Below are 25,484 nucleotides of genomic sequence, written 5' to 3'. Positions count from 1 at the left end.
GACTATATCAGCTTTGATGGAACTAAGCGGTTTGTCTCTAATGACAACAAATATCTGTTCCTCCTTTTCCAGGCTGATGAAGTTCCCAAACCACGACTTCTTGGCCAGCCTGCCATTCAGAAGCATTATTTAAGTCACATATTCATATTTCAGCCATGTCAAATAGAGGTGCTTATAACAATTAATGAACACTTATAAGCATGTGGAATGACTTATTCAAGGAAGTTGATATAAAGTGTTCCCGAAACATGCGGCATCGAAACGTGTTACAGGCTAGCAGATACGATAGCATTTCACATGACAGGCAGGACAGTCATGCCGATGGATACAGATAGACTAACTGTGTGTGTCTAGGATTATCTACTTACTCTGGGCTTGATTCTGGAGTTAGACTGGACATGTCCTCCGGTGTTGGAACTACAGGAGAGCAAAAGGAGAGAGACAGAGAGAGAGAGAGAGAGAGAGAGAGAGAGAGAGAGAGAGAGAGAGAGAGAGAGAGAGAGAGAGAGAGAGAGAGAGAGAGAGAGAGAGAGAGAGAGAGAGAGAGAGAGACAGAGAGAGAGAGAGAGAGAGAGAGAGAGAGAGAGAGAAAGAAAGAAAGAAAGAAAGAAAGAAAGAAAGAAAGAAAGAAAGAAAGAAAGAAAGAAGAGTCAGAGGGAGAGAGATGGTGAGTTATATATCGAGGGGAAAAAGAAAAAGAAGGAGAAAGCGAGAGAGGGAGAGTAGAGCGGAGAGAAGTAGAACTTGATGACGTCACTTGACGAGGTTCAGTTCCATTGATTTAATGACCAATCTGTCTAATAAATTTGAGCACCGTATAGTACAGTACGGTCCTTCTGCAATGGTAGAAGAGACTGTGGCTACTTTGAGAACAGAATATGCACATATGGGTCACTTTAATAATCTTTGCATACTGTTTTACTCAAATCCTCTGTATATACTGTATTCTAGTCATGGCTCATTCTATATACTGTGCCTTCAGACAGTATTCACACCCCTTGACTTTTTCCACATTTTGTTGTGTTACAGCCTGGATTATATTGTTTTTTTTTTCACTGGCCTACACACAATACCCCATATTGTCAAAGTGGAATTATGTTTTTAGACATTTTTGCAAATTAATTTAAAAAACGTAAAGCTGAAATGTCTCCACTCAATAAGTCATCAACCCCCTTTGTTATGGCAAGCCTAAATAAGTTCAGGTGTAAAAATGTACAAAGTGAGCAAAAACTCACATAATAAGTTGCATGGACTCACTCTGTGTGCAGAAATAGTGTTTAACATGATTTTTGAATGACTACTTCATCTCTGTACCTCACACATACAGTTATCTGTAAGGCCCCACAGTCGGGCAGTGAATTTCAAACACAGATTCAACCACAAAGACCAGGGAGGTTTTCCAATGTCTCGCAAATAAGGGCACCTATTGGTAGATGGCTTTTAAAAAAAGCAGACATTGAATATCCCTTTGGGCATGGTAAAGTTATTCATTACACATTGGGTGGTGTATCAATACACCGATTGAATGTAAAGATACAGGCATCCTTCCGAACTCAATTGCCGGATATGAAGGAAATCGCTTAGGGGATTTCACCATGAGGCCAATGGTGACTTTAAAAACAGTTACAGAGTTTAATGGCTGTGAGAGGAGACAACTGCGGATGGACCAACAACGTTGTCGTTACTCCACAATACTAGCCTAATTGAAGCCTGTACAGAATAAGAAATATTCCAAAACATGCATCCTGTTCGCAACAAGGAACTAAAGTAATACTGCAAAAATTGTGGTAAAGCAATTCCTTTTTCATCCTGAATACAAAGTGTTGTTTGGGTCAAAACCAATGCAACATATTAGTGAATACTACTCTCCATATTTTCAAGCATAGTGGTGGCTGCATCATGTTATGGGTATGCTTGTAATCGTTAAGGACTGGAGAGATTTTCAGGATAAAAAAAAAGAAGTGAAGCACAGGCAAAACCCTAGAGGAAAACCTGGTTCAGTCTGCTTTTCACCAGACACTGGGAATTAATTCACCTTTCAGAAGGACAATAATTTGAAACACAAATCTTAAACTGGAGTTGCTTACCAAGAAGACGGTGAATGTTCTTGAGTGGGCGGGTTATAGTTTTGACTTAAATCTGCTTGAAAATCTATGGAAATTGTTGTCTAGCAATGATCAACAATTAATTAGAAAGAGCTTAAAGAATTTAGAAAATAATGATTTACAAAAATGTCTAAAAACATGTATTCCCTTTGTCATTATGTGTTATTATTGGTAGGTGGTTGCGCAAATAAATATATTTAATCCATTTTGAATTCAGGCCTTAACATAACAAAATGTAAGTCAAGGGGTATGAACACTTTCTGAAGACACTGCAACTGCTACTGTACACACCTTTCCTATTCATATACTGGCCATACGGTCTATACACACATATATATTTATATTCCGGGCTCTAACATTGCTCATTCTGAAATGTCTTAAATTCTTTCTTACACACACTCCCCCTCTCTCTCACCCTGCAGTTTGCGTCGGTGGAAGCGTGGCGAACCCAGCAGGTTGTTCTTGAAGGAGTTGAGGCGTGTCCTCCAGTGGGCGGAGCTACTGGCGGCCATCCCCCCCGCTGCCTCCGGGGCTGGAGGGCGGGGTTAGGGAGAGGGATCCGCCCCCGCCGCCTCCCTCTGCCCGCGAGGAGGAGGAGGAAGAGGAGGAGGAGGGAGGGGTGGGCGGGGGGTGCTGGGGGTGGTGGACAGGGGTGCCCAGGGGGGTGGGGAGTGGAGACCCCTGAGGGGTGACCTGTGGCACAGGGGCAGAGTTAGGATAGACGCTCTTAGTGACCGACTTAAAGACGGAGGGGGCGGGGAAAAAGAAGAAGCGAGGGATGGGGGAGAGGATGGGGGAGGGGGACGCAGAGGGGGGAGCTTGGAGAGGTAGTGACTTCATGGACTGGAGGTGAGTGCGATCGGAGAGCCCTTTGGAGGGCAGGGTTTGGGTTTTGGGGTCGGGCACGGTCATCCGTTGTGACGGCCGGGGAGTGGTGGCACTTCCTGGTTTGGGGTCTTTGGAGTGGGTGGTGGAGGCGGAGGTGACTTCTGATTGGCTGAAAGTGAAAACTGGGCTCTGATGGGGGGGGAAGAGAAAGGACGGAGGGACGGAGAGGAGGGAAGGACAGATGAAGAGAGCAATGGTCATGAGTTATGATTTATGAATATGCTGTAGTCTGTACTTATATTTTCTGTACTTATATTTCTAATTGTAGAGATGCATATTCTGTTACTTCTCTTATTATGTTAATTCAATAGGGTCCATTTTGAATAAAGGTCCAGAGACCCTTTCAATTTGAGGGCTAATATGTGATCCTATCGGTCTGTGTCTCTTGTGTGCTTCTAGGCCCTTACTATTGGTGTGTGTGAGTGATTGTGCGTGTGTGCGTGCGTGCGTGTATGTGATGGTATCTATGGTGTGGGTAATGGCTCAGAATGGGACAGTAATGAGGGTGATGGACAGTCAGGACAAATGACAGTCTCAGAAGAACATTTACAGTTACAGGAACACTTCAGTTCATTACAGAGAAACACAATCATATCACAGTAGCTGTGCAGTAGCACATTTCACCGCGAACAAAGGTAGGTAGTCTCATCTCAATGTGAGTTCGGCATATCAAAGATATACTTATGTACAGAAATATACTGATATTACTGGTATGGTATTTTATCAATTCTACAGTAGAACCACCTCTATAATAATCATCAGGTGGTGTAAATGTGTGTCTTTTTGTAAAAGAGTTGGCCAAGCGTGACTTACCCTGGGACTGCTGAGAGGACTTGACGAGAGCCCTGTTGAAGCGCCACTGACTGAACGAGACCTGGAGGACAAAAATACCAGTATCAGACAACACCGGTACAGTAACACATAGCACGGTCTCCCTTATGGGAAAAGCCACATGGATGTCACGTGTTCACATGTGATCTGGCCATAGAGAGGCTTTTATTCTCTATGTTGGTTAGGCCAGGGTGTGACTAGGGTGGGCATTCTATGTTCCTTTTTCTATGTTTTTGTATTTCTTTGTTTTTGGCCGGGTATGGTTCTCAATCAGGGACAGCTGCCTATAGTTGTCTCTGATTGAGAACCATACTTAGGTAGCTCTTGCCCACATGGGTTTTGTGGGTAGTTTAATAAATGACGAACGCGTACCACGCTGCGCTTTGGTCCTCACCTTCTTCCACCAACGGCCGTTACAGATCTTATGTCAAGTTCATTTGATAACATGTGACTACATGTAAAAGCAACACGTGATCGCATGGAGCGCCAAACCGATTTTCATGTTTGTCATTTATTATCATGTCTTGTCCCTGTGCTCCCCATTCTGTTCGTTTCCCTCTGCTGGTCCGAAAAGTTTTTCCCTCTTTAAAAAATTCCCCTAATCATCATTTAGTCTTCCCACACCTGTTCCCGATCCTTCCTGATTAAGTCCCTATTTATTCCTTTGTGTTCCGTTCCTGTCCCGTCGGTTCCTTGTTTAGTATTCACCATGCTGTGATTGCGTTTCGCCCTGTCCTGTCGTGTTTTTGCTGTGATTGTGTATGTGTCCTGTCGTGTTTTTGCCTTCACAGATGTGCGTGTGAAAACTACGTGCATTTGTGGCCGCTTCTCCAGTGACTAGAGGTTTTTGAAAAATAAACTCTGTTTCTGTTATTCTCTTTCACCTCACACCGATTTTCATCCGAAAAGTTTATTTAAAAAAAAAAAATGTACATGTAAAAGTGTTTCCGAAGGTGAAAACATGTTTATTCTCCTCATGTGAACTCTATGTCGAACACATGTGAACTCTATGTCGAACACATGTGAACTCTATGTCGAACACATGTGAACTCTATGTCGAACACATGTGAACTCTATGTCGAACACATGTGAACTCTATGTCGAACACATGTGAACTCTGTGTCGAACACATGTGAACTCTATGTCGAACACATGTGAACTCTATGTCGAACACATGTGAACGACTGACCTCATGTGTCTCTTATTTCTTCCATGGAAAAATGTCAGCTCAATTTCAGCTTCATATTTTTTTGTTGTTAAAGGAAAGCAATGAAATGGTATGGGGGTTTTTAAGGTCAGTGGTTCGCTGTTGAGCTAAAACGTGTCGTTAAAAAAAAGGTGGAAAAATCTTTCACCTATGACCATATTTGACAAAAATCCCTTAGTACGGACTTAGCAATTACATCCCCAGATTGGATTTGAACTCACAACCTCTGGATTTGGGGTACAGCTGTTATTGCTGCTGCGTCACAAACTGTGTAGCATTCTAAGAAGTCACATACATTTACATTTACATTTAAGTCATTTAGCAGACGCTCTTATCCAGAGCGACTTACAAATTGGTGCATTCACCTTATGACATCCAGTGGAACAAACACTTTACAATAGTGCATCTAAATATTTTAAGGGGGGTGAGAAGGATTACTTTATCCTATCCTAGGTATTCCTTAAAGAGGTGGGGTTTCAGGTGTCTCCGGAAGGTGGTGATTGACTCCGCTGTCCTGGCGTCGTGAGGGAGTTTGTTCCACCATTGGGGAGCCAGAGCAGCGAACAGTTTTGACTGAGCTGAGCGGGAACTGTACTTCCTCAGTGGTAGGGAGGCGAGCAGGCCAGAGGTGGATGAACGCAGTGCCCTTATTTGGGTGTAGGGCCTGATCAGAGCCTGGAGGTACTGAGGTGCCGTTCCCTCTCACAGCTCCGTAGGCAAGCACCATGGTCTTGTAGCGGATGCGAGCTTCAACTGGAAGCCAGTGGAGAGAGCGGAGGAGCGGGGTGACGTGAGAGAACTTGGGAAGGTTGAACACTAGACGGGCTGCGGCGTTCTGGATGAGTTGTAGGGTTTTAATGGCACAGGCAGGGAGCCCAGCCAACAGCGAGTTGCAGTAATCCAGACGGGAGATGACAAGTGCCTGGATTAGGACCTGCGCCGCTTCCTGTGTGAGGCAGGGTCGTACTCTGCGGATGTTGTAGAGCATGAACCTACAGGAACGGGCCACCGCCTTGATGTTAGTTGAGAACGACAGTTTGTTGTCCAGGATCACGCCAAGGTTCTTAGCGCTCTGGGAGGAGGACACAATGGAGTTGTCAACCGTGATGGCGAGATCATGGAACGGGCAGTCCTTCCCCGGGAGGAAGAGCAGCTCCGTCTTGCCGAAGCTTGAGGTGGTGATCCGTCATCCACACTGATATGTCTGCCAGACATGCAGAGATGCGATTCGCCACCTGGTCATCAGAAGGGGGAAAGGAGAAGATTAATTGTGTGTCGTCTGCATAGCAATGATAGGAGAGACCATGTGAGGTTATGACAGAGCCAAGTGACTTGGTGTATAGCGAGAATAGGAGAGGGCCTAGAACAGAGCCCTGGGGGACACCAGTGGTGAGAGCGCGTGGTGAGGAGACAGATTCTCGCCACGCCACCTGGTAGGAGCGACCTGTCAGGTAGGACGCAATCCAAGCGTGGGCCGCGCCGGAGATGCCCAACTCGGAGAGGGTGGAGAGGAGGATCTGATGGTTCACAGTATCGAAGGCAGCCGATAGGTCTAGAAGGATGAGAGCAGAGGAGAGAGAGTTAGCTTTAGCGGTGCGGAGCGCCTCCGTGATACAGAGAAGAGCAGTCTCAGTTGAATGACTAGTCTTGAAACCTGACTGATTTGGATCAAGAAGGTCATTCTGAGAGAGATAGCGGGAGAGCTGACCAAGGACGGCACGTTCAAGAGTTTTGGAGAGAAAAGAAAGAAGGGATACTGGTCTGTAGTTGTTGACATCGGAGGGATCGAGTGTAGGTTTTTTCAGAAGGGGTGCAACTCTCGCTCTCTTGAAGACGGAAGGGACGTAGCCAGCGGTCAGGGATAAGTTGATGAGCGAGGTGAGGTAAGGGAGAAGGTCTCCGGAAATGGTCTGGAAAGAGAGGAGGGGATAGGGTCGAAAGAAGACGCGAGATTTCATCTGGAGAGAGAGGGAGAAAGAGGTCAGAGCACAGGGTAGGGCAGTGTGAGCAGAACCAGCGGTGTTGTTTGACTTAGCAAACGAGGATCGGATGTCGTCGATCTTCTTTTCAAAATGGTTGACGAAGTCATCTGCAGAGAGGGAGGAGGGGGGGGAGGGGAGGAGGATTCAGGAGGGAGGAGAATGTGGCAAAGAGCTTCCTAGGGTTAGAGGCAGATGCTTGGAATTTAGAGTGGTAGAAAGTGGCTTTAGCAGCAGAGACAGAGGAGGAAAATGTAGAGAGGAGGGAGTGAAAGGATGCCAGGTCCGCAGGGAGGCGAGTTTTCCTCCATTTCCGCTCGGCCTTCCGGAGCCCTGTTCTGTGAGCTCGCATTGAGTCGTCAAGCCACGGAGCGGGAGGGGAGGACCGAGCCGGCCTGGAAGATAGGGGACATAGAGAGTCAAAGGATGCAGAAAGGGAGGAGAGGAGGGTTGAGGAGGCAGAATCAGGAGATAGGTTGGAGAAGGTTTGAGCAGAGGGAAGAGATGATAGGATGGAAGAGGAGAGAGTAGCGGGGGAGAGAGAGCGAAGGTTGGGACGGCGCGATACCATCCGAGTAGGGGCAGTGTGGGAAGTGTTGGATGAGAGCGAGAGGGAAAAGGATACAAGGTAGTGGTCGGAGACTTGGAGGGGAGTTGCAATGAGGTTAGTGGAAGAACAGCATCTAGTAAAGATGAGGTCGAGCGTATTGCCTGCCTTGTGAGTAGGGGGAAGGTGAGAGGGTGAGGTCAAAAGAGGAGAGGAGTGGAAAGAAGGAGGCAGAGAGGAATGAGTCAAAGGTAGACGTGGGGAGGTTAAAGTCGCCCAGAACTGTGAGAGGTGAGCCGTCCTCAGGAAAGGAGCTTATCAAGGCATCAAGCTCATTGATGAACTCTCCGAGGGGACCTGGAGGGCGATAAATGATAAGGATGTTAAGCTTGAAAGGGCTGGTAACTGTGACAGCATGAAATTCAAAGGAGGCGATAGACAGATGGGTAAGGGAGAAAGAGAGAATGACCACATGGGAGAGATAAGGATCCCTATGCCACCACCCCGCTGACCAGAAGCTCTCGGGGTGTGCGAGAACACGTGGGCGGACGAAGAGAGAGCAGTAGGAGTAGCAGTGTTATCTGTGGTGATCCATGTTTCTGTCAGTGCCAAGAAGTCGAGGACTGGAGGGAGGCATAGGCTGAGATGAACTCTGCCTTGTTGGCTGCAGATCGGCAGTTCCAGAGGCTACCGGAGACCTGGAACTCCACGTGGGTCGTGCGCTGGGACCACCAGATTAGGGTGGCAGCGGCCATGCGGTGTGGAGCGTTTGTATGGTCTGTGCAGAGAGGAGAGAACAGGGATAGACAGACACATAGTTGACAGGCTACAGAAGAGGCTACGCTAATGCAAGGAGATTGGAATGACAAGTGGACTACACGTCTCGAATGTTCAGAAAGTTAAGCTTACGTAGCAAGAATCTTATTGATTAAAATTATTAAAAATGATACAGTACTGCTGAAGTAGGCTAGCTGGCAGTGGCTGCGTTGTTGACTTTGTAGGCTAGCTGACAGTGGCTGCGTTGTTGACACTACACTAATCAAGTCGTTCCGTTGAGTGTAGTAGTTTCTACAGTGCTGCTATTCGGGGGCTAGCTGGCTAGCTAGCAGTGTTGATTACGTTACGTTGCGTTAAAAGAACGACAATAGCTGGCTAGCTAACCTAGAAAATCGCTCTAGACTACACAATTATCTTTGATACACAGACGGCTATGTAGCTAGCTATGTAGCTAGCTACGATCAAACAAATCAAACCGTTGTGCTGTAATGAAATGAAATGAAAAATGTGATACTACCTGTGGAGCGAAGCGGAATGCGACCGGGTTGTTGAGTGCGGAAGTTCTATTCAGTAGACGTTGGCTAGCTGTTGGCTAGCTAGCAGTGTCTCCTACGTTAAGGACGACAAATAGCTGGCTAGCTAACCTCGGTAAATTAAGATAATCACTCTAAGACTACACGCTCTAAACTACACAATTATCTTGGATACGAAGACAGCAAAGACAACTATGTAGCTAGCTAACACTACACTAATCAAGTCGTTCAGTTGAGTGTAATAGTTTCTACAGTGCTGCTATTCGGTAGACGGTGGACGTTTGCTAGCTGGCTAGCTGCTGGGCATACACATTCATTACCTACCTATAATACATCTCTGCACACAGGAAAAATAGTGCCATCTGAACTGCTATCTTAGCTACGGAGGACCGAGCTCGCCCCAATTCTCATCGACAGGGCCGGGGTGGAGCAGGTTGAGAGCTTCAAGTTCCTTGGTGTCCACATCACCAACAAACTAACATGGTCCAAGCACACCAAGACAGTCGTGAAGAAGGCACGACAAAACCTATTTCCCCTTAGGAGTCTGAAAAGATTTGGCTTGAGTCCTCTGATCCTCAAAAAAGTTCTACAGCTGCACCATCGAGAGCATCCTGACGGGTTGCATCACTGCCTGGTATGGCAAATGCTCAGCCTCTGACCGCAAGGCACTACAGAGGGTAGTGCGAACTGCCCAGTACATCACTGGGGCCAAACTCCGTGCCATCCAGGACCTCTATACCAGGCGGTGTCAGAGGAAGGCCCTTAAAATTGTCAAAGACTCCAGCCACCCTAGTCATAGACTGTTATCTCTGGTACCACACGGCAAGTGGTCCCGGAGTGCCAAGTCTAGGTCCAAGAGGCTTCTAAACAGCTTCTATCCTCAAGCCATAAGACTCCTGAACATCTAATCAAATGGCTACCCAGACTATTTGGATTGACACCCCCCCCTCCTCTTTATTTTACGCTGCTGCTAATCTCTGTTATTACCTATGCATAGTCACTTTAATAACTCTACCTAAATGTACATATTAGCTAAATTACCTTGACTAACCGGTGCCCCTGCACATTGACTCTGTACAGGCACCCCCTGTATATAGTCTCGCTATTGTTATTTTACTGCTGCTCTTTAATTATTTGTTACTTTTATTATTATTTTGGGGGTATTTTTCTTAAAACTGCATTGTTGGTTAAGGACTTGCAAGTAAGCATTTCACTGTAAGGTCTACTACACCTGTTGAATTCAGCGCATGTGACAAATACAATTTGATTTGATTTATCAGTTTATCTGACTATTCTCTCTCTCATCATTGATTTTATTTATTTATTATTTCAGTAATTTGAGGGTTTTCTGTATAGTTGTCTACTGTAGGTGAGACATTTACTTTAGAGATTTACTGAGATTTACTTTATAGTCCAGTGTTGGAATACAGGTGAAATCAGTCATTGACACAGACATGGTGGAGTAGCAGGAAGATAGTAATGCCATGAACTAAGAGGTTGTGAGTTCAAATCCCAGGTGAGGACCTAATGAATAATAATTACTGTATAAATAAACATACACCATGTTATCAAAGTGTGTCAAATATCTAAGTGGAAAACACTGCAGTTTGTCACATTCCGGGGACATCCTGTCCTGTTTGCAGGGCATCATGTGAAACTTTGAATCCACATGTGAAAGGTTATGGGATCATGTGAAATAGCATCACATGTGAAGTGTTCTAAAACAACATGATTTCACATGACTTCACATGTGCAATAGAATTTTGCACGTGCAAAACATGTGGAACTTTCACAAGTGAAGTCATCAGACAACACTAGTACAACAACACAAAGCACGAGTGTGTGTGTGTATGTACAGTATGTGTGTGTGCATATTCGGTGTGCGTGTGTGTTTATGTGTGTATATATCTATGTCTAACCTCTGGCTGTGTGCGGAGGTGTCCAGCGCCCTGCGCGTGGGTGTTGGGGAGCCCTGCTCCGTCACACTCAGCACCTCCAGGCTCTTCCTCTCCGGCCGGCACCGGCCATGACGGGTCAGCATGGGAGAGTCCACCCGCTTCCTAGGGGGATCTGCTGGGAGACCTTAGAAAGGTTAGAATCCAGGTCTCAGAGGTACACAGAAAGGTTAAAGCACCTCTAACCTACGTTAATTTAAAGCACTGGTGCATCAAAACACAAATATGTCGGGAGGTTTTGACATGCTGACGTGTCGGACAAAGAAACCGCAGACCTACAGGACTTTTATTTTGAAACAGACTCGCCAGATGTTGCTTACTGTCACTACCTTCACAGATACCTATCAGTAAGTCAGGGTTGGCTAGAAATAGAATGTTCCAAATTATTTCTTAGAATGCTAGGCTAGAATAGAATATGAATCGAATGTCTCTGGGAGAGATCAGAGTGTCCAATAAGTGTCGGTTAGGTTGTTGATTCTTTCTAATATATGTTGTCTAATGTTGTCTAAAGGTTTTCTTTCCAACCTATGCTGTCTAAAGGTTTTCTTTCCAACCTATGCTGTCTAAAGGTTTTCTTTCTAACCTATGCTGTCTAAAGGTTTTCTTTCTAACCTATATCGTTCCTGGGCGGCAGGTCTTCATCCTCACAGCTGGGGTAACGCTCTTTCCTGTCCAAGAGGAGGTAGTAGATCATCTTCTCCTGGTTGTCTCTGAGAAAACGAGAGAGAGTGAGTGAGTGAGTGAGTGAGTGAGTGAGTGAGTGAGTGAGTGAGTGAGTGAGTGAGTGAGTGAGTGAGTGAGTGAGTGAGTGAGTGAGTGAGTGAGTGAGTGAGTGAGTGAGTGAGTGAGTGAGTGAGTGAGTGAGTGAGTGAGTGAGAGAGAGAGAGAGAGAGAGAGAGAGAGAGAGAGAGAGAGAGAGAGAGAGAATGAGAGAGAGAGAGAGAGAGAGAATGAGAGAATGAGAGAGAGTGAGAGAGAGAATGAGAGAGTGAGAGAGATAGAAAGAGAGAGAGAGAGAATGAGAGAGAGTGAGAGAGATAGAAAGAGAGACAGAGAGAGAGAGAGAATGAGAGAGAGAGAGAGAGAGAGAGAGAGAGAGAGAATGAGAGAGAGTGACAGAGAGAGAATGAGAGAGAGAGAGAGAGAGAGAGAGAAAGTAAGAAAGAGAAAGAAAATGAGAGAGAGTGAGAGAGAGAGAGAGAGAGAAAGAAAGAAAGAAAGAAAGAAAGAAAGAAAGAAAGAAAGAAAGAGAGAGAAGAGAGAATGAGAGAGAGTGAGAGAGAGAAAGAAAGAAAGAAAAGAGAAAGAGAGAGAGAGATGAGAGAGAGAGAGAGAGAGAGAGAGAGAGAGAGAGAGAGAGAGAGAGAGAGAGAGAGAGAGAGAGAGAGAGAGAGAGAGAAGAGAGAGAGAGAGAGAGAGAGAGACATTCAGGGATTGATAAAGATGTTTAAATCAGAGCATAATGTGAGAGTTGGCGGGACAACAGCAGAAGGAGAAAGAGCCATTGTTTATATCTGTGGTCGTGTTAATGCTTTGCCAGAGTGATGTAACATTTGACATGCCAAAAAAGCAGATTGGTCAGTCAATAGAGAGAGAGAGAGATTGTCTCTTTTTGCTGGAATATCACAATCAGTCCCCCTGTCCCAATTTCTTTATTAATTTTACCTTTATGTAAACTAGGCAAGTTCTTATTTTCAATGACTGCCAAGGAACAGTGGGTTAACGACCTGTTCAGGGGCAGAATGACAGATTTGTACCTTGTCAGCTCGGGGGTTTGAACTTGCAACCTTCCAGTTACTCGTCCAACGCTCTAACCACTAGGCTACCCTGCTGTCCCAATACTGTCCCAATACTCCACAAAGTCCTATTTCCTGGGTTGGATTACCTTTAGTTCTCCAGAGAGAGACAGAGAAAAATACTAGGATAGAGAAAGGCAGGAAAACACTAGATGGGAGAAGGGGAGCGAGAGATATAGAGAGAGGCTAGTAAGGAGGAGCAGAGTGAGAGAAACAGAGAGATAGAGAATGTTGAATGGAATTGACAGAGAGAGATAGAGAGCGAAAGAGAGCACGAGCGAGAGGAAGAGAGAGCGAGAGAGAGAGAGAGATCAATAGTTCATTTCCACAGCAACCAGTGAACGGTGACACTACAGGGGCCACATCAAGGGACACTCACACTGGAGGTCCCGGGTCAGCTTTCCCCGGTCGCTAAAAGCAGCCCAGATAGTACTCACTCCTCACACTGCAGGTCCTGGGTCAGTTTCCCCCGGTCTCTGAAGCAGCCCAGCGAGTGCATGCTGTCCAGCACATCGGGGTCCAGCTCGGTCAGCGACACGATCCTCTTCACACACACACGCCTGGGAGGTGGCTGCTCCGGGCACGGCTCGTTACGACCACCACTGGCAGGGGAGAGATACGGAGAGGGGGAAAAGCGAGGGATAGAGAGAAAGACAGACGACGGGGAGAGAGGTCGGATGAGTAGAGAGTTCCGAGAAAACGGCCACATACACGAGCAACATGTCGAACTATTCAACGGACTGTCTTGGTTTTAGTCTTCTGTTCGGAGAAAAGAAGACAATGATTAAGTTATGAGAGAAAACAGAGTACAACGGAGTGAGTGTACTTACAGATACCAGGAGTGTTTTTGTATGGCTTCTAGCTGTAAAAGAACACAGACGCAGCCAGTTAGTTACCCACACAGTACTCCTACTACGTCTAGTCAGTACCGTGAGTCTCTCTCCTCCCCTCTCCTACTACGTCTAGTCAGTACCGTGAGTCTCTCTCCTCCCCTCTCCTACTACGTCTAGTCAGTACCGTGAGTCTCTGTCTACCCCTCTCCTACTACGTCTAGTCAGTACCGTGAGTCTCTCTCCTCCCCTCTCCTACTACGTCTAGTCAGTACCGTGAGTCTCTCTCCTCCCCTCTCCTACTACGTCTAGTCAGTACCGTGAGTCTCTCTCCTCCCTCTCCTATTACGTCTAGTCAGTACCGTGAGTCTCTCTCCTCCCCTCTCCTCTACTACGTCTAGTCAGTACCGTGAGTCTCTCTCCTCCCCTCTCCTACTACGTCTAGTCAGTACCGTGAGTCTCTCCTCCCCTCTCCTACTACGTCTAGTCAGAGTGAGTCTCTCTCCTCCCTCTCCTACTACGTCTAGTCTGTACCGTGAGTCTCTCTCCTCCCCTCTCCTACTACGTCTAGTCAGTACTGTGAGTCTCTGTCTACCCCTCTCCTACTACGTCTAGTCAGTACCGTGAGTCTCTCTCCTCCCCTCTCCTACTACGTCTAGTCAGTACCGTGAGTCTCTCTCCTCCCCTCTCCTACTACGTCTAGTCAGTACCGTGAGTCTCTCTCCTCCCCTCTCCTATTACGTCTAGTCAGTACCGTGAGTCTCTCTCCTCCCCTCTCCTACTACGTCTAGTCAGTACCGTGAGTCTCTCTCCTCCCCTCTCCTACTACGTCTAGTCAGTACCGTGAGTCTCTCCTCCCTCTCCTACTACGTCTAGTCAGTACCGTGAGTCTCTCTCCTCCCCTCTCCTACTACGTCTAGTCAGTACCGTGAGTCTCTCTCCTCCCTCTCCTACTACGTCTAGTCAGTACTGTGAGTCTCTCTCCTCCCCTCTCCTACTACGTCTAGTCAGTACCGTGAGTCTCTGTCTACCCCTCTCCTACTACGTCTAGTCAGTACCGTGAGTCTCTGTCTACCCCTCTCCTACTACGTCTTGTCAGTACCGTGAGTCTCTCTCCTCCCCTCTCCTACTCGTCTAGTCAGTACCTTGAGTCTCTGTCTACCCCTATCCTAGTAGGTCTAGTAAGTACCGTGAGTCTCTCTCCTCCCCTCTCCTACTACGTCTAGTCAGTACCGTGAGTCTCTGTCTACCCCTCTCCTACTACGTCTAGTCAGTACCGTGAGTCTCTCTCCTCCCCTCTCCTACTACGTCTAGTCAGTACCGTGAGTCTCTGTCTACTCTTCTCCTACTACGTCTAGTCAGTACCGTGAGTCTCTCTCCTCCCCTCTCCTACTACGTCTAGTCAGTACCGTGAGTCTCTCTCCTCCCCTCTCCTACTACGTCTAGTCAGTACCGTGAGTCTCTCTCCTCCCCTCTCCTACTACGTCTAGTCAGTACCGTGAGTCTCTCTCTACCCCTCTCCTACTAGGTCTAGTCAGTACCGTGAGTCTCTCTCCTCCCCTCTCCTACTACGTCTAGTCAGTACCGTGAGTCTCTCTCCTCCCCTCTCCTACTACATCTAGTCAGTACCGTGAGTCTCTCACCTCCCCTCTCCTACTAGGTCTAGTCAGTACCGTGATTCTCTCTCCTCCCCTCTCCTACTACGTCTAGTCAGTACCGTGAGTCTCTCTCCTCCCCTCTCCTACTACGTCTAGTCAGTACCGTGAGTCTCTCTCCTCCCCTCTCCTACTACGTCTAGTCAGTACCGTGAGTCTCTCTCCTCCCCTCTCCTACTACGTCTAGTCAGTACCGTGAGTCTCTGTCTACCCCTCTCCTACTAGGTCTAGTCAGTACCGTGAGTCTCTCTCATCCCCTCTCCTACTACGACTAGTCAGTACCGTGAGTCTCTCTCTACCCCTCTCCTCCCCTACTATGTCTAGTCAGTACCGTGAGACTGTGTCTACCCCTCTCCTCCACCACTACGTCTAGTCAGTACCGTGAGTCTCTCTCTACCCCTCTCCTCCCCTCTCCTACTATGTCTAGTCAGTACCGTGAGTCTCTGTCTACACCTCTCCTCCCCTACTACGTCTAGTCAGTACCGTGAGTCTCTCTCTACCCCTCTCCTCCCCTCTCCTACTACGTCTAGTCAGTACCGTGAGTCTCTCTCTACACCTCTCATCCCCTACTAGGTCTAGTCAGTACCGTGAGTCTCTCTCCTCCCCTCTCCTACTACGTCTAGTCAGTACCGTGAGTCTCTCTCCTCCCCTCTCCTACTACGTCTAGTCAGTACCGTGAGACTGTGTCTACCCCTCTCCTCCACCACTACGTCTAGTCAGTACCGTGAGTCTCTCTCTACCCCTCTCCTCCCCTCTCCTACTATGTCTAGTCAGTACTGTGAGTCTCTGTCTACACCTCTCCTCCCCTACTACGTCTAGTCAATACCGTGAGTCTCTCTCTACCCCTCTCCTCCCCTCTCCTACTACGTCTAGTCAGTACCATGAGTCTCTCTCTACACCTCTCATCCCCTACTACGTCTAGTCAGTACCGTGAGTCTCTCTCTACCCCTCTCCTACTACGTCTAGTCAGTACCGTGAGTCTCTGTCTACCCCTCTCCTCCCCTACTACGTCTAGTCAGTACCGTGAGTCTCTCTCCTCCCCTCTCCTACTACGTCTAGTCAGTACCGTGAGTCTCTGTCTACCCCTCTCCTCCCCTACTACGTCTAGTCAGTACCGTGAGTCTCTCTCCTCCCCTCTCCTACTACGTCTAGTCAGTACAGTGAGTCTCTCTCTACCCCTCTCCTCCCCTACTATGTCTAGTCAGTACCGTGAGACTGTGTCTACCCCTCTCCTCCACCACTACGTCTAGTCAGTACCGTGAGTCTCTCTCTACCCCTCTGCTCCCCTCTCCTACTACGTCTAGTCAGTACCGTGAGTCTCTGTCTACACCTCTCCTCCACCACTACGTCTAGTCAGTACCGTGAGTCTCTCTCTACCCCTCTCCTCCCCTCTCCTACTACGTCTAGTCAGTACCGTGAGTCTCTCTCCTCCCCTCTCCTACTACGTCTAGTCAGTACCGTGAGTCTCTCTCTACCCCTCTCCTACTACGTCTAGTCAGTACCGTGAGTCTCTGTCTACACCTCTCCTCCCCTACTACGTCTAGTCAGTACCGTGAGTCTCTCTCTACCCCTCTACTCCCCTCTCCTACGACGTCTAGTCAGTACCGTGAGTCTCTCTCCTCCCCTCTCCTACTACGTCTAGTCAGTACCGCGAGTCTCTGTCTACCCCTCTCCTACTACGTCTAGTCAGTACCGTGAGTCTCTGTCTACCCCTCTCCTACTACGTCTTGTCAGTACCGTGAGTCTCTCTCCTGCCCTCTCCTACTCCTACAGTATGTCTCTCCTCCCCTCTCCTACTACGTCTCAGTACCGTTAGTCTCTCTCCTCCCCTCTCCTACTACGTCTAGTCAGTACCGTGAGTCTCTCTCCTCCCCTCTCCTACTACATCTAGTCAGTACCGTGAGTCTCTCCTCCCCTCTCCTACTACGTCTAGTCAGTACCGTGAGTCTCTCTCCTCCCCTCTCCTACTACGTCTAGTCACCGTGAGTCTCTCTCCTCCCCTCTCCTACTACGTCTAGTCAGTAGTGAGTCTCTCTCCTCCCCTCTCCTAGTCCAGTCAGTACCGTGAGTCTCTCTCCTCCCCTCTCCTACTACGTCTAGTCAGTACCGTGAGTCTCTCTCCTCCCCTCTCCTACTACGTCTAGTCAGTACCGTGAGTCTCTCTCCTCCCCTCTCCTACTACGTCTAGTCAGTACCGTGAGTCTGTGTCTACCCCTCTCCTACTAGGTCTAGTCAGTACCGTGAGTCTCTCTCCCCTCTCCTACTACGTCTAGTCAGTACCGTGAGTCTCTGTCTACCCCTCTCCTACTACGTCTAGTCAGTACGTCTCTCTCCTCCCCTCTCCTACTACGTCTAGTCAGTACCGTGAGTCTCTCTCCTCCCCTCTCCTACTACGTCTAGTCAGTACCGTGAGTCTCTCTCCTCCCTCCCCTCCTACTACGTCTAGTCAGTACCGTGAGTCTCTCTCCTCCCCTCTCCTACTACGTCTAGTCAGTACCGTGAGTCTCTCCTCCCCTCTCCTACTACATCTAGTCAGTACCGTGAGTCTGAGTCTCTCTCTCCCCTCTCCTACTACGTCTAGTCAGTACAGTCAGTACCGTGAGTCTCTCTCCTCCCCTCTCCTACTACGTCTAGTCAGTACCGTGAGTCTCTCTCCTCCCCTCTCCTACTACGTCTAGTCAGTACCGTGAGTCTCTCTCCTCCCCTCTCCTACTACGTCTAGTCAGTACCGTGAGTCTCTCTCCTCCCCTCTCCTACTACGTCTAGTCAGTACCGTGAGTCTGTGTCTACCCCTCTCCTACTAGTCAGTCTGAGTCTCTCTCCTCCCCTCTCCTACTAGTCACTACGTCTAGTCAGTACCGTGAGTCTCTCTCTCCCCTCTCCTACTACGTCTAGTCAGTACCGTGAGTCTCTCTCCTCCCCTCTCCTACTACGTCTAGTCAGTACCGTGAGTCTCTCTCCTCCCCTCCCTACTACCTACAGTACCGTGAGTCTACTACGTCAGTCAGTACCGTGAGTCTCTCTCCTCCCCTCTCCTACTACGTCTAGTCAGTACCGTGAGTCTCTCTCCTCCCCTACTCTAGTCAGTACTGAGTCTCTCTCCTCCCCTCTCCTACTACGTCTAGTCAGTACTAGTCAGTACCGTGAGTCTCTCTCCTCCCCTCTCCTACTACGTCTAGTCAGTACCGTGAGTCTCTCTCCTCCCCTCTCCTACTACGTCTAGTCAGTCTCTCTCTCCTCCCCTCCTACTACGTCTAGTCAGTACCGTGAGTCTCTCTCCTCCCCTCTCCTACTACGTCTAGTCAGTACCGTGAGTCTCTCTCCTCCCTCTCCTACTACGTCTAGTCAGTACCGTGAGTCTCTCTCCTCCCCTCTCCTACTACGTCTAGTCAGTACCGTGAGTCTCTCTCCTCCCCTCTCCTACTAGGTCTAGTCAGTACCGTGAGTCTCTCTCTCCCCTCTCCTACTACGTCTAGTCAGTACCCTCTCTCTACAGTACCGTGAGTCTCTCTCAGTCCTACTACGTCTAGTCAGTCTCTCTCTCCTCCCCTCTCCTACTACGTCTAGTCAGTACCGTGAGTCTCTCTCCTCCCCTCTCCTACTACGTCTAGTCAGTACTGAGTCTCTCTCTCCCCTCTCCTACTACGTCTAGTCAGTACCGTGAGTCTCTCTCCTCCCCTCTCCTACTAGTCAGTACTGAGTCAGTCCTACTACGTCTAGTCAGTCTCTCTCCTCCCTCTCCTACTACGTCTAGTCAGTCCGTGAGTCTCTCTCCTCCCCTCTCCTACTACGTCTAGTCAGTCTCTCTCTCCTCCTCTCCTACTACGTCTAGTCAGTACCGTGAGTCTCTCTCCTCCCCTCTCCTACTACGTCTAGTCAGTCCGTGAGTCTCTCTCCTCCCTCTCCTACTACGTCTAGTCAGTACCGTGAGTCTCTCTCCTCCCCTCTCCTACTACGTCTAGTCAGTACCGTGAGTCTCTCTCCTCCCCTCTCCTACTACGTCTAGTCAGTACCGTGAGTCTCTCTCCTCCCCTCTCCTACTACGTCTAGTCAGTCTCCTCCTCCCCTCTCCTACTACGTGTCAGTCTCTCTCTCCCCTCTCCTACTACGTCTAGTCAGTACCGTGAGTCTCTCTCCCCCTCTCCTACTACGTCTAGTCAGTACCGTGAGTCTCTCTCCTCCCCTCTCCTACTACGTCTAGTCAGTACCGTGAGTCTCTCTCCTCCCCTCTCCTACTACGTCTAGTCAGTACCGTCTCTCTCTCCCCTCTCCTACTACGTCTAGTCAGTGTGAGTCTCTCTCCTCCCCTCTCCTACTACGTCTAGTCAGTACCGTGAGTCTCTCTCCTCCCCTCTCCTAGTCTACCGTCTAGTCAGTCTAGTCAGTACCGTGAGTCTCTCTCCTCCCCTCTCCTACTACGTCTAGTCAGTACCGTGAGTCTCTCTCCTCCCCTCTCCTACTACGTCTAGTCAGTACCGTGAGTCTCTCTCCTCCCCTCTCCTCAGTACCGTGAGTCTACTCTCCCCTCTCCTACTACGTCTAGTCAGTACCGTGAGTCTCTCTCCTCCCCTCTCCTACTACGTCTAGTCAGTACCGTGAGTCTCTCTCCTCCCCTCTCCTACTACGTCTAGTCAGTCCGTGAGTCTCTCTCCTCCCCTCCTACTACGTCTAGTCAGTACCGTGAGTCTCTCTCTCCCCTCTCCTACTACGTCTAGTCAGTACCGTGAGTCTCTCTCCTCCCCTCTCCTACTACGTCTAGTCAGTACCGTGAGTCTCTCTCCTCCCCTCTCCTACTACGTCTAGTCAGTACCGTGAGTCTCTCTCTACCCCTCTCCTACTACGTCTAGTCAGTACCGTGAGTCTCTCTCTCCTCCATCTCCTACTACGTCTAGTCAGTCCGTGAGTCACTACGTAGTCAGTACGTGAGTCTCTCTCCTCCCCCTCTCCTACTACGTCTAGTCAGTACCGTGAGTCTCTCTCCTCCCCTCCCTACTACGTCTAGTCAGTACCGTGAGTCTCTCTCCTCCCCTCTCCTACTCCCCTCTCCTACTAGTCAGTACCGTGAGTCTCTCTCCTCCCCTCTCCTACTACGTCTAGTCAGTACCGTGAGTCTCTCTCCTCCCCTCTCCTACTACGTCTAGTCAGTACCGTGAGTCTCTCTCCTCCCCTCTCCTACTACGTCTAGTCAGTACCGTGAGTCTCTCTCCTCCCCTCTCCTACTACGTCTAGTCAGTACCGTGAGTCTCTCTCTACCCTCTCTCCCCTAGGTCTAGTCAGTACCGTGAGTCTCTCTCCTCCCCTCTCCTACTACGTCTAGTCAGTACCGTGAGTCCTCTCTCCCCTCTCCTACTACGTCTAGTCAGTACCGTGAGTCTCTCTCTCCCCTCTCCTACTACGTCTAGTCAGTACCGTGAGTCTCTCTCCCCCTCTCCTACTACGTCTAGTCAGTACCGTGAGTCTCTCTCCTCCCCCTCTCCTACTACGTCTAGTCAGTACCGTGAGTCTCTCTCCTCCCCTCTCCTACTACGTCTAGTCAGTACCGTGAGTCTCTCTCCTCCCCTCCTCTACGTCTAGTCAGTACGTGAGTCTCTCTCCTCCCTCTCCTACTAGGTCTAGTCAGTACCGTGAGTCTCTCTCCTCCCTCTCCTACTACGTCTAGTCAGTACCGTGAGTCTCTCTCCTCCCCTCTCCTACTACGTCTAGTCAGTACCGTGAGTCTCTCTCCTCCCCTCTCCTACGTCTAGTCAGTACCGTGAGTCTCTCTCCTCCCTCTCTCCTACTACGTCTAGTCAGTACCGTGAGTCTCTCTCCTCCCCTCTCCTACTACGTCTAGTCAGTCTGAGTCTCTCTCCTCCCCCCTCTCCTACTACGTCCAGTCAGTACCGTGAGTCTCTCTCCTCCCCTCTCCTACTACGTCTAGTCAGTACCGTGAGTCTCTCTCTACCCCTCTCCTCCCACGTACCGTGAGTCGCTGTCTTCCTCACCCCTCTCTCTCTCTACCCCTCTCCTCCCCCGTACCGTGAGTCTCTTGTCAGGGTTGACCTGGATCATTCCTTTGAGCAGGGCCTGGCAGTCTGGGGGGATGAAGTGGGGCATGTGGAACACCCCACTCTTCACCTTCTCAAGGAGCTGGCGCAGGTTGTCATGGTCAAAGGGTAGAGCTCCCTACACACACACACACACACACACACACACACACACACACACACACACACACACACACACACACACACACACACACACACACACACACACACACACACACACACACACACACACACACACACACACACACACACACACACACACACACACACACACACACAGGAGAGGAGAGAGGGGAGTTACAGAGCGAGAGGCATCGAGGGGAAGAAAGAGATGGAGGGAGAGGTTCTTACCACCAGCAGTGCAAAGAGGATGACTCCGCAGCTCCACACATCTGCCCTGCGACCGTCATACTTCTCCCCCTGCAATGCAAGAGGACGGCAGGACACTCAAGGAGAATAAAACCCATTCACTGTTCATTCATGCAGTCCAGACACACACAGAGATTGTGGGCGTACGTCTGACCGCCACAGACGCACAGAGAGAAGGGAACTTACTCGGATAACTTCTGGACACGCGTAGTGAGGAGATCTGTCATCGTTCAGAAGAAAGAAAAGACAGTTCTTAACAGTCAATTAAGAACAAATTCTTATTTACAATAACTGCCTACAGGGGTACAGTGGGTTATAACGGCCTTGTTCATGGGGCAGAACGACGGACTTTTACCTTGTCAGCTCGGGGATTCGATCCAGCAACCTTTCAGATACTAGTCCAACGCTCTAACCACAGGCTACCTACCGTCCCCAAAATACTGTACGTCAGTAAGGGCGCCCGCCTCTACACGCACACACGCACACACACACACGCAGGAACACACACACACTGTACTCACCCACAGCTGGTCTCTAGCAGGCTGTCTCCCACCTGTAGGGAAGCCATGCCGAAGTCAGCGATGCGGATGTTGTTCTTCTCATCCAGGAGCAGGTTCTCAGGCTTCAGGTCTCTATGACTACACACACACACACACACACACAAACACGCGCGCACATACACACACACACGTGCGTGCGCACGGACACACAAACACACACACACACACACGCGGGAGCGCACACACGCGCGCGGACACACACACACACACACACACACACACACACACACACACACACACACACACACACACACACACACACACACACACACACACACACACACACACACACACACACACACACACACACACACACACACACACACACACACACGGGTAAGAGAAACAGGTCTGTTCTCTTCATTGATGTCTTCTTTTCCGCCTCTAGAGTTTAAACTGGATTGATTTGACATAGTGGCTGTATATGTCTATTGCTCTGACCATATAGAGTGACAGTGTACACACAGACTGACCAGGTGAATCCGGGTGAAATCTATGATCCCTTATTGATGTCACTTGTTAAATCCACTTCAATCAGTGTAGAGGAAGGGGAGGAGACGGGTGAAAGAAGAATTTTAAAGTCTTGAGACAATTGAGACATGGACTGTGTGTGTGCGCCATTCAGAGGCTGAATAATGGGCAAGACAAAAGATTTAAGTGCCTTTGAACAAGGTACGGTAGTAGGTGCCAGGTGCAACTGTTTCAGTGTTCCAAGAACTGCAAAGCTGCAGGGTTTTTCACACTCAACAGTTTCCCGTGTGTGTCAAGAATGGTCGACCACCCTAAGGACATCCAGCCAACTAGACAACTGTGGGAAGCATTGGAGTCAACATGGGCCAGCATCCCTGTGGAATGCATTCAACACCTTGTAGAGTTCATGACCTGATGACCTGAGGTTGTTCTGAGGGCAAAAGATGTGGGGGGCAACTCAATATTAGGAAGGTGTTTGTAATGTTTGGTATACTCAGTGTATATACTGCATTGCTGTAGTGTCTGACCATATAGAGTGACTGTGTATATACTACTGTAGTGTCTGACCATATAGAGTTGCTGTGTATATACTACTGTAGTGTCTGACCATATAGAGTGACTGTGTATATACTACTGTAGTGTCTGACCATATAGAGTTGCTGTATATATACTTCTGTAGTGTCTGACCATATAGAGTGACTGTGTATATACTACTGTAGTGTCTGACCATATATAGTTGCTGTGTATATACTACTGTAGTGTCTGACCATATAGAGTGACTGTGTATATACTACTGTAGTGTCTGACCATATAGAGTGACTGTGTATATACTACTGTAGTGTCTGACCATATAGAGTGACTGTGTATATACTACTGTAGTGTCTGACCATATAGAGTGACTGTGTATATACTTCTGTAGTGTCTGACCATATAGAGTGACTGTGTATATACTACTGTAGTGTCTGACCATATAGAGTGACTGTGTATATACTACTGTAGTGTCTGACCATATAGAGTGACTGTGTATATATGACACACAATTAATCTTCTCCTTTCCCCCTTCTGATGACCAGGTGGCGAATCGCATCTCTGCATGTCTGGCAGACATATCAGTGTGGATGACGGATCACCACCTCAAGCTGAACCTCGGCAAGACGGAGCTGCTCTTCCTCCCGGGGAAGGACTGCCCGTTCCATGATCTCGCCATCACGGTTGACAACTCCATTGTGTCCTCCTCCCAGAGCGCCAAGAACCTTGGCGTGATCCTGGACAACACCCTGTCGTTCTCAACTAACATCAAGGCGGTGGCCCGTTCCTGTAGGTTCATGCTCTACAACATCCGCAGAGTACGACCCTGCCTCACACAGGAAGCGGCGCAGGTCCTAATCCAGGCACTTGTCATCTCCCGTCTGGATTACTGCAACTCGCTGTTGGCTGGGCTCCCTGCCTGTGCCATTAAACCCCTTCAACTCATCCAGAACGCCGCAGCCCGTCTGGTGTTCAACCTTCCCAAGTTCTCTCACGTCACCCCGCTCCTCCGTTCTCTCCACTGGCTTCCAGTTGAAGCTCGCATCCGCTACAAGACCATGGTGCTTGCCTACGGAGCTGTGAGGGGAACGGCACCTCAGTACCTCCAGGCTCTGATCAGGCCCTACACCCAAACAAGGGCACTGCGTTCATCCACCTCTGGCCTGCTCGCCTCCCTACCACTGAGGAAGTACAGCTCCCGCTCAGCCCAGTCAAAACTGTTCGCTGCCCTGGCCCCCCAATGGTGGAACAAACTCCCTCACGACGCCAGGACAGCGGAGTCAATCACCACCTTCCGGAGACACCTGAAACCCCACCTCTTTAAGGAATACCTAGGATAGGTTAAGTAATCCCTCTCACCCCACCCCCCCTAAGTTTTAGATGCACTATTGTTAAGTGACTGTCCCACTGGATGTCATAAGGTGAATGCACCAATTTGTAAGTCGCTCTGGATAAGAGCGTCTGCTAAATGACTTAAATGTAAATGTAATGTAAATGTATATACTACTGTAGTGTCTGACCATATAGAGTTGCTGTGTATATACTACTGTAGTGTCTGACCATATAGAGTGGCTGTGTATATACTACTGTAGTGTCTGACCATATAGAGTGACTGTGTATATACTACTGTAGTGTCTGACCATATAGAGTGACTGTGTATATACTACTGTAGTGTCTGACCATATAGAGTTGCTGTGTATATACTTCTGTAGTGTCTGACCATATAGAGTGACTGTGTAGTAGTGTCTGACTGAGTGACTGTGTATATACTACTGTAGTGTCTGACCATATAGAGTGACTGTGTATATACTACTGTAGTGTCTGACCATATAGAGTGACTGTGTATATACTACTGTAGTGTCTGACCATATAGAGTGACTGTGTATATACTACTGTAGTGTCTGACCATATAGAGTGACTGTGTATATACTACTGTAGTGTCTGACCATATAGAGTGACTGTGTATATACTACTGTAGTGTCTGACCATATAGAGTGACTGACTGTATATACTACTGTAGTGTCTGACCATATAGAGTGACTGTGTATATACTACTGTAGTGTCTGACCATATAGAGTGACTGTGTATATACTACTGTAGTGTCTGACCATATAGAGTGACTGTGTATATACTACTGTAGTGTCTGACCATATAGAGTGACTGTGTATATACTACTGTAGTGTCTGACCATATATGACTGTGTATATACTACTGTAGTGTCTGACCATATAGAGTGACTGTGTATATACTACTGTAGTGTCTGACCATATAGAGTGACTGTGTATATACTACTGTAGTGTCTGACCATATAGAGTGACTGTGTATATACTACTGTAGTGTCTGACCATATAGAGTGACTGTGTATATACTACTGTAGTGTCTGACTGACTGTGTATATACATGTAT

At 48.5% G+C, this 25,484-nt stretch overlaps 1 protein-coding gene across 2 annotated transcripts in view; it reads right to left on the bottom strand.

Moving 5' to 3' along the window:
* Positions 1–367: 367 nt before the first annotated feature.
* LOC123999292 (serine/threonine-protein kinase BRSK2-like) overlaps positions 368–25,484 on the bottom strand; it is a 44,178-nt gene continuing 19,061 nt past the window's right edge. Inside the window, exons 5-15 of one of the 2 annotated variants that reach the window (XM_046304900.1) lie at positions 22,041–22,157; positions 21,706–21,739; positions 21,502–21,570; positions 21,122–21,268; positions 13,449–13,480; positions 13,056–13,220; positions 11,435–11,532; positions 10,787–10,949; positions 3,807–3,867; positions 2,521–3,122; positions 368–417 (exon numbers count right to left, since the gene is read on the bottom strand). In XM_046304900.1, the coding sequence (XP_046160856.1) occupies positions 2,604–3,122; positions 3,807–3,867; positions 10,787–10,949; positions 11,435–11,532; positions 13,056–13,220; positions 13,449–13,480; positions 21,122–21,268; positions 21,502–21,570; positions 21,706–21,739; positions 22,041–22,157 (1,405 nt within the window). In that variant the 3' untranslated portion in view covers positions 368–417; positions 2,521–2,603. The remainder of the gene's footprint in view (positions 418–2,520; positions 3,123–3,806; positions 3,868–10,786; positions 10,950–11,434; positions 11,533–13,055; positions 13,221–13,448; positions 13,481–21,121; positions 21,269–21,501; positions 21,571–21,705; positions 21,740–22,040; positions 22,158–25,484) is intronic. The other variant, XM_046304901.1, reaches the window with a different exon arrangement.

This window comes from Oncorhynchus gorbuscha, linkage group LG16 (assembly GCF_021184085.1).
Source record: "Oncorhynchus gorbuscha isolate QuinsamMale2020 ecotype Even-year linkage group LG16, OgorEven_v1.0, whole genome shotgun sequence".
Classification (NCBI taxonomy): Eukaryota; Metazoa; Chordata; class Actinopteri; order Salmoniformes; family Salmonidae; genus Oncorhynchus; species Oncorhynchus gorbuscha.
Note: the sequence above shows the minus strand (reverse complement) of the source record. Positions and strands in the feature narration are given on the sequence as shown.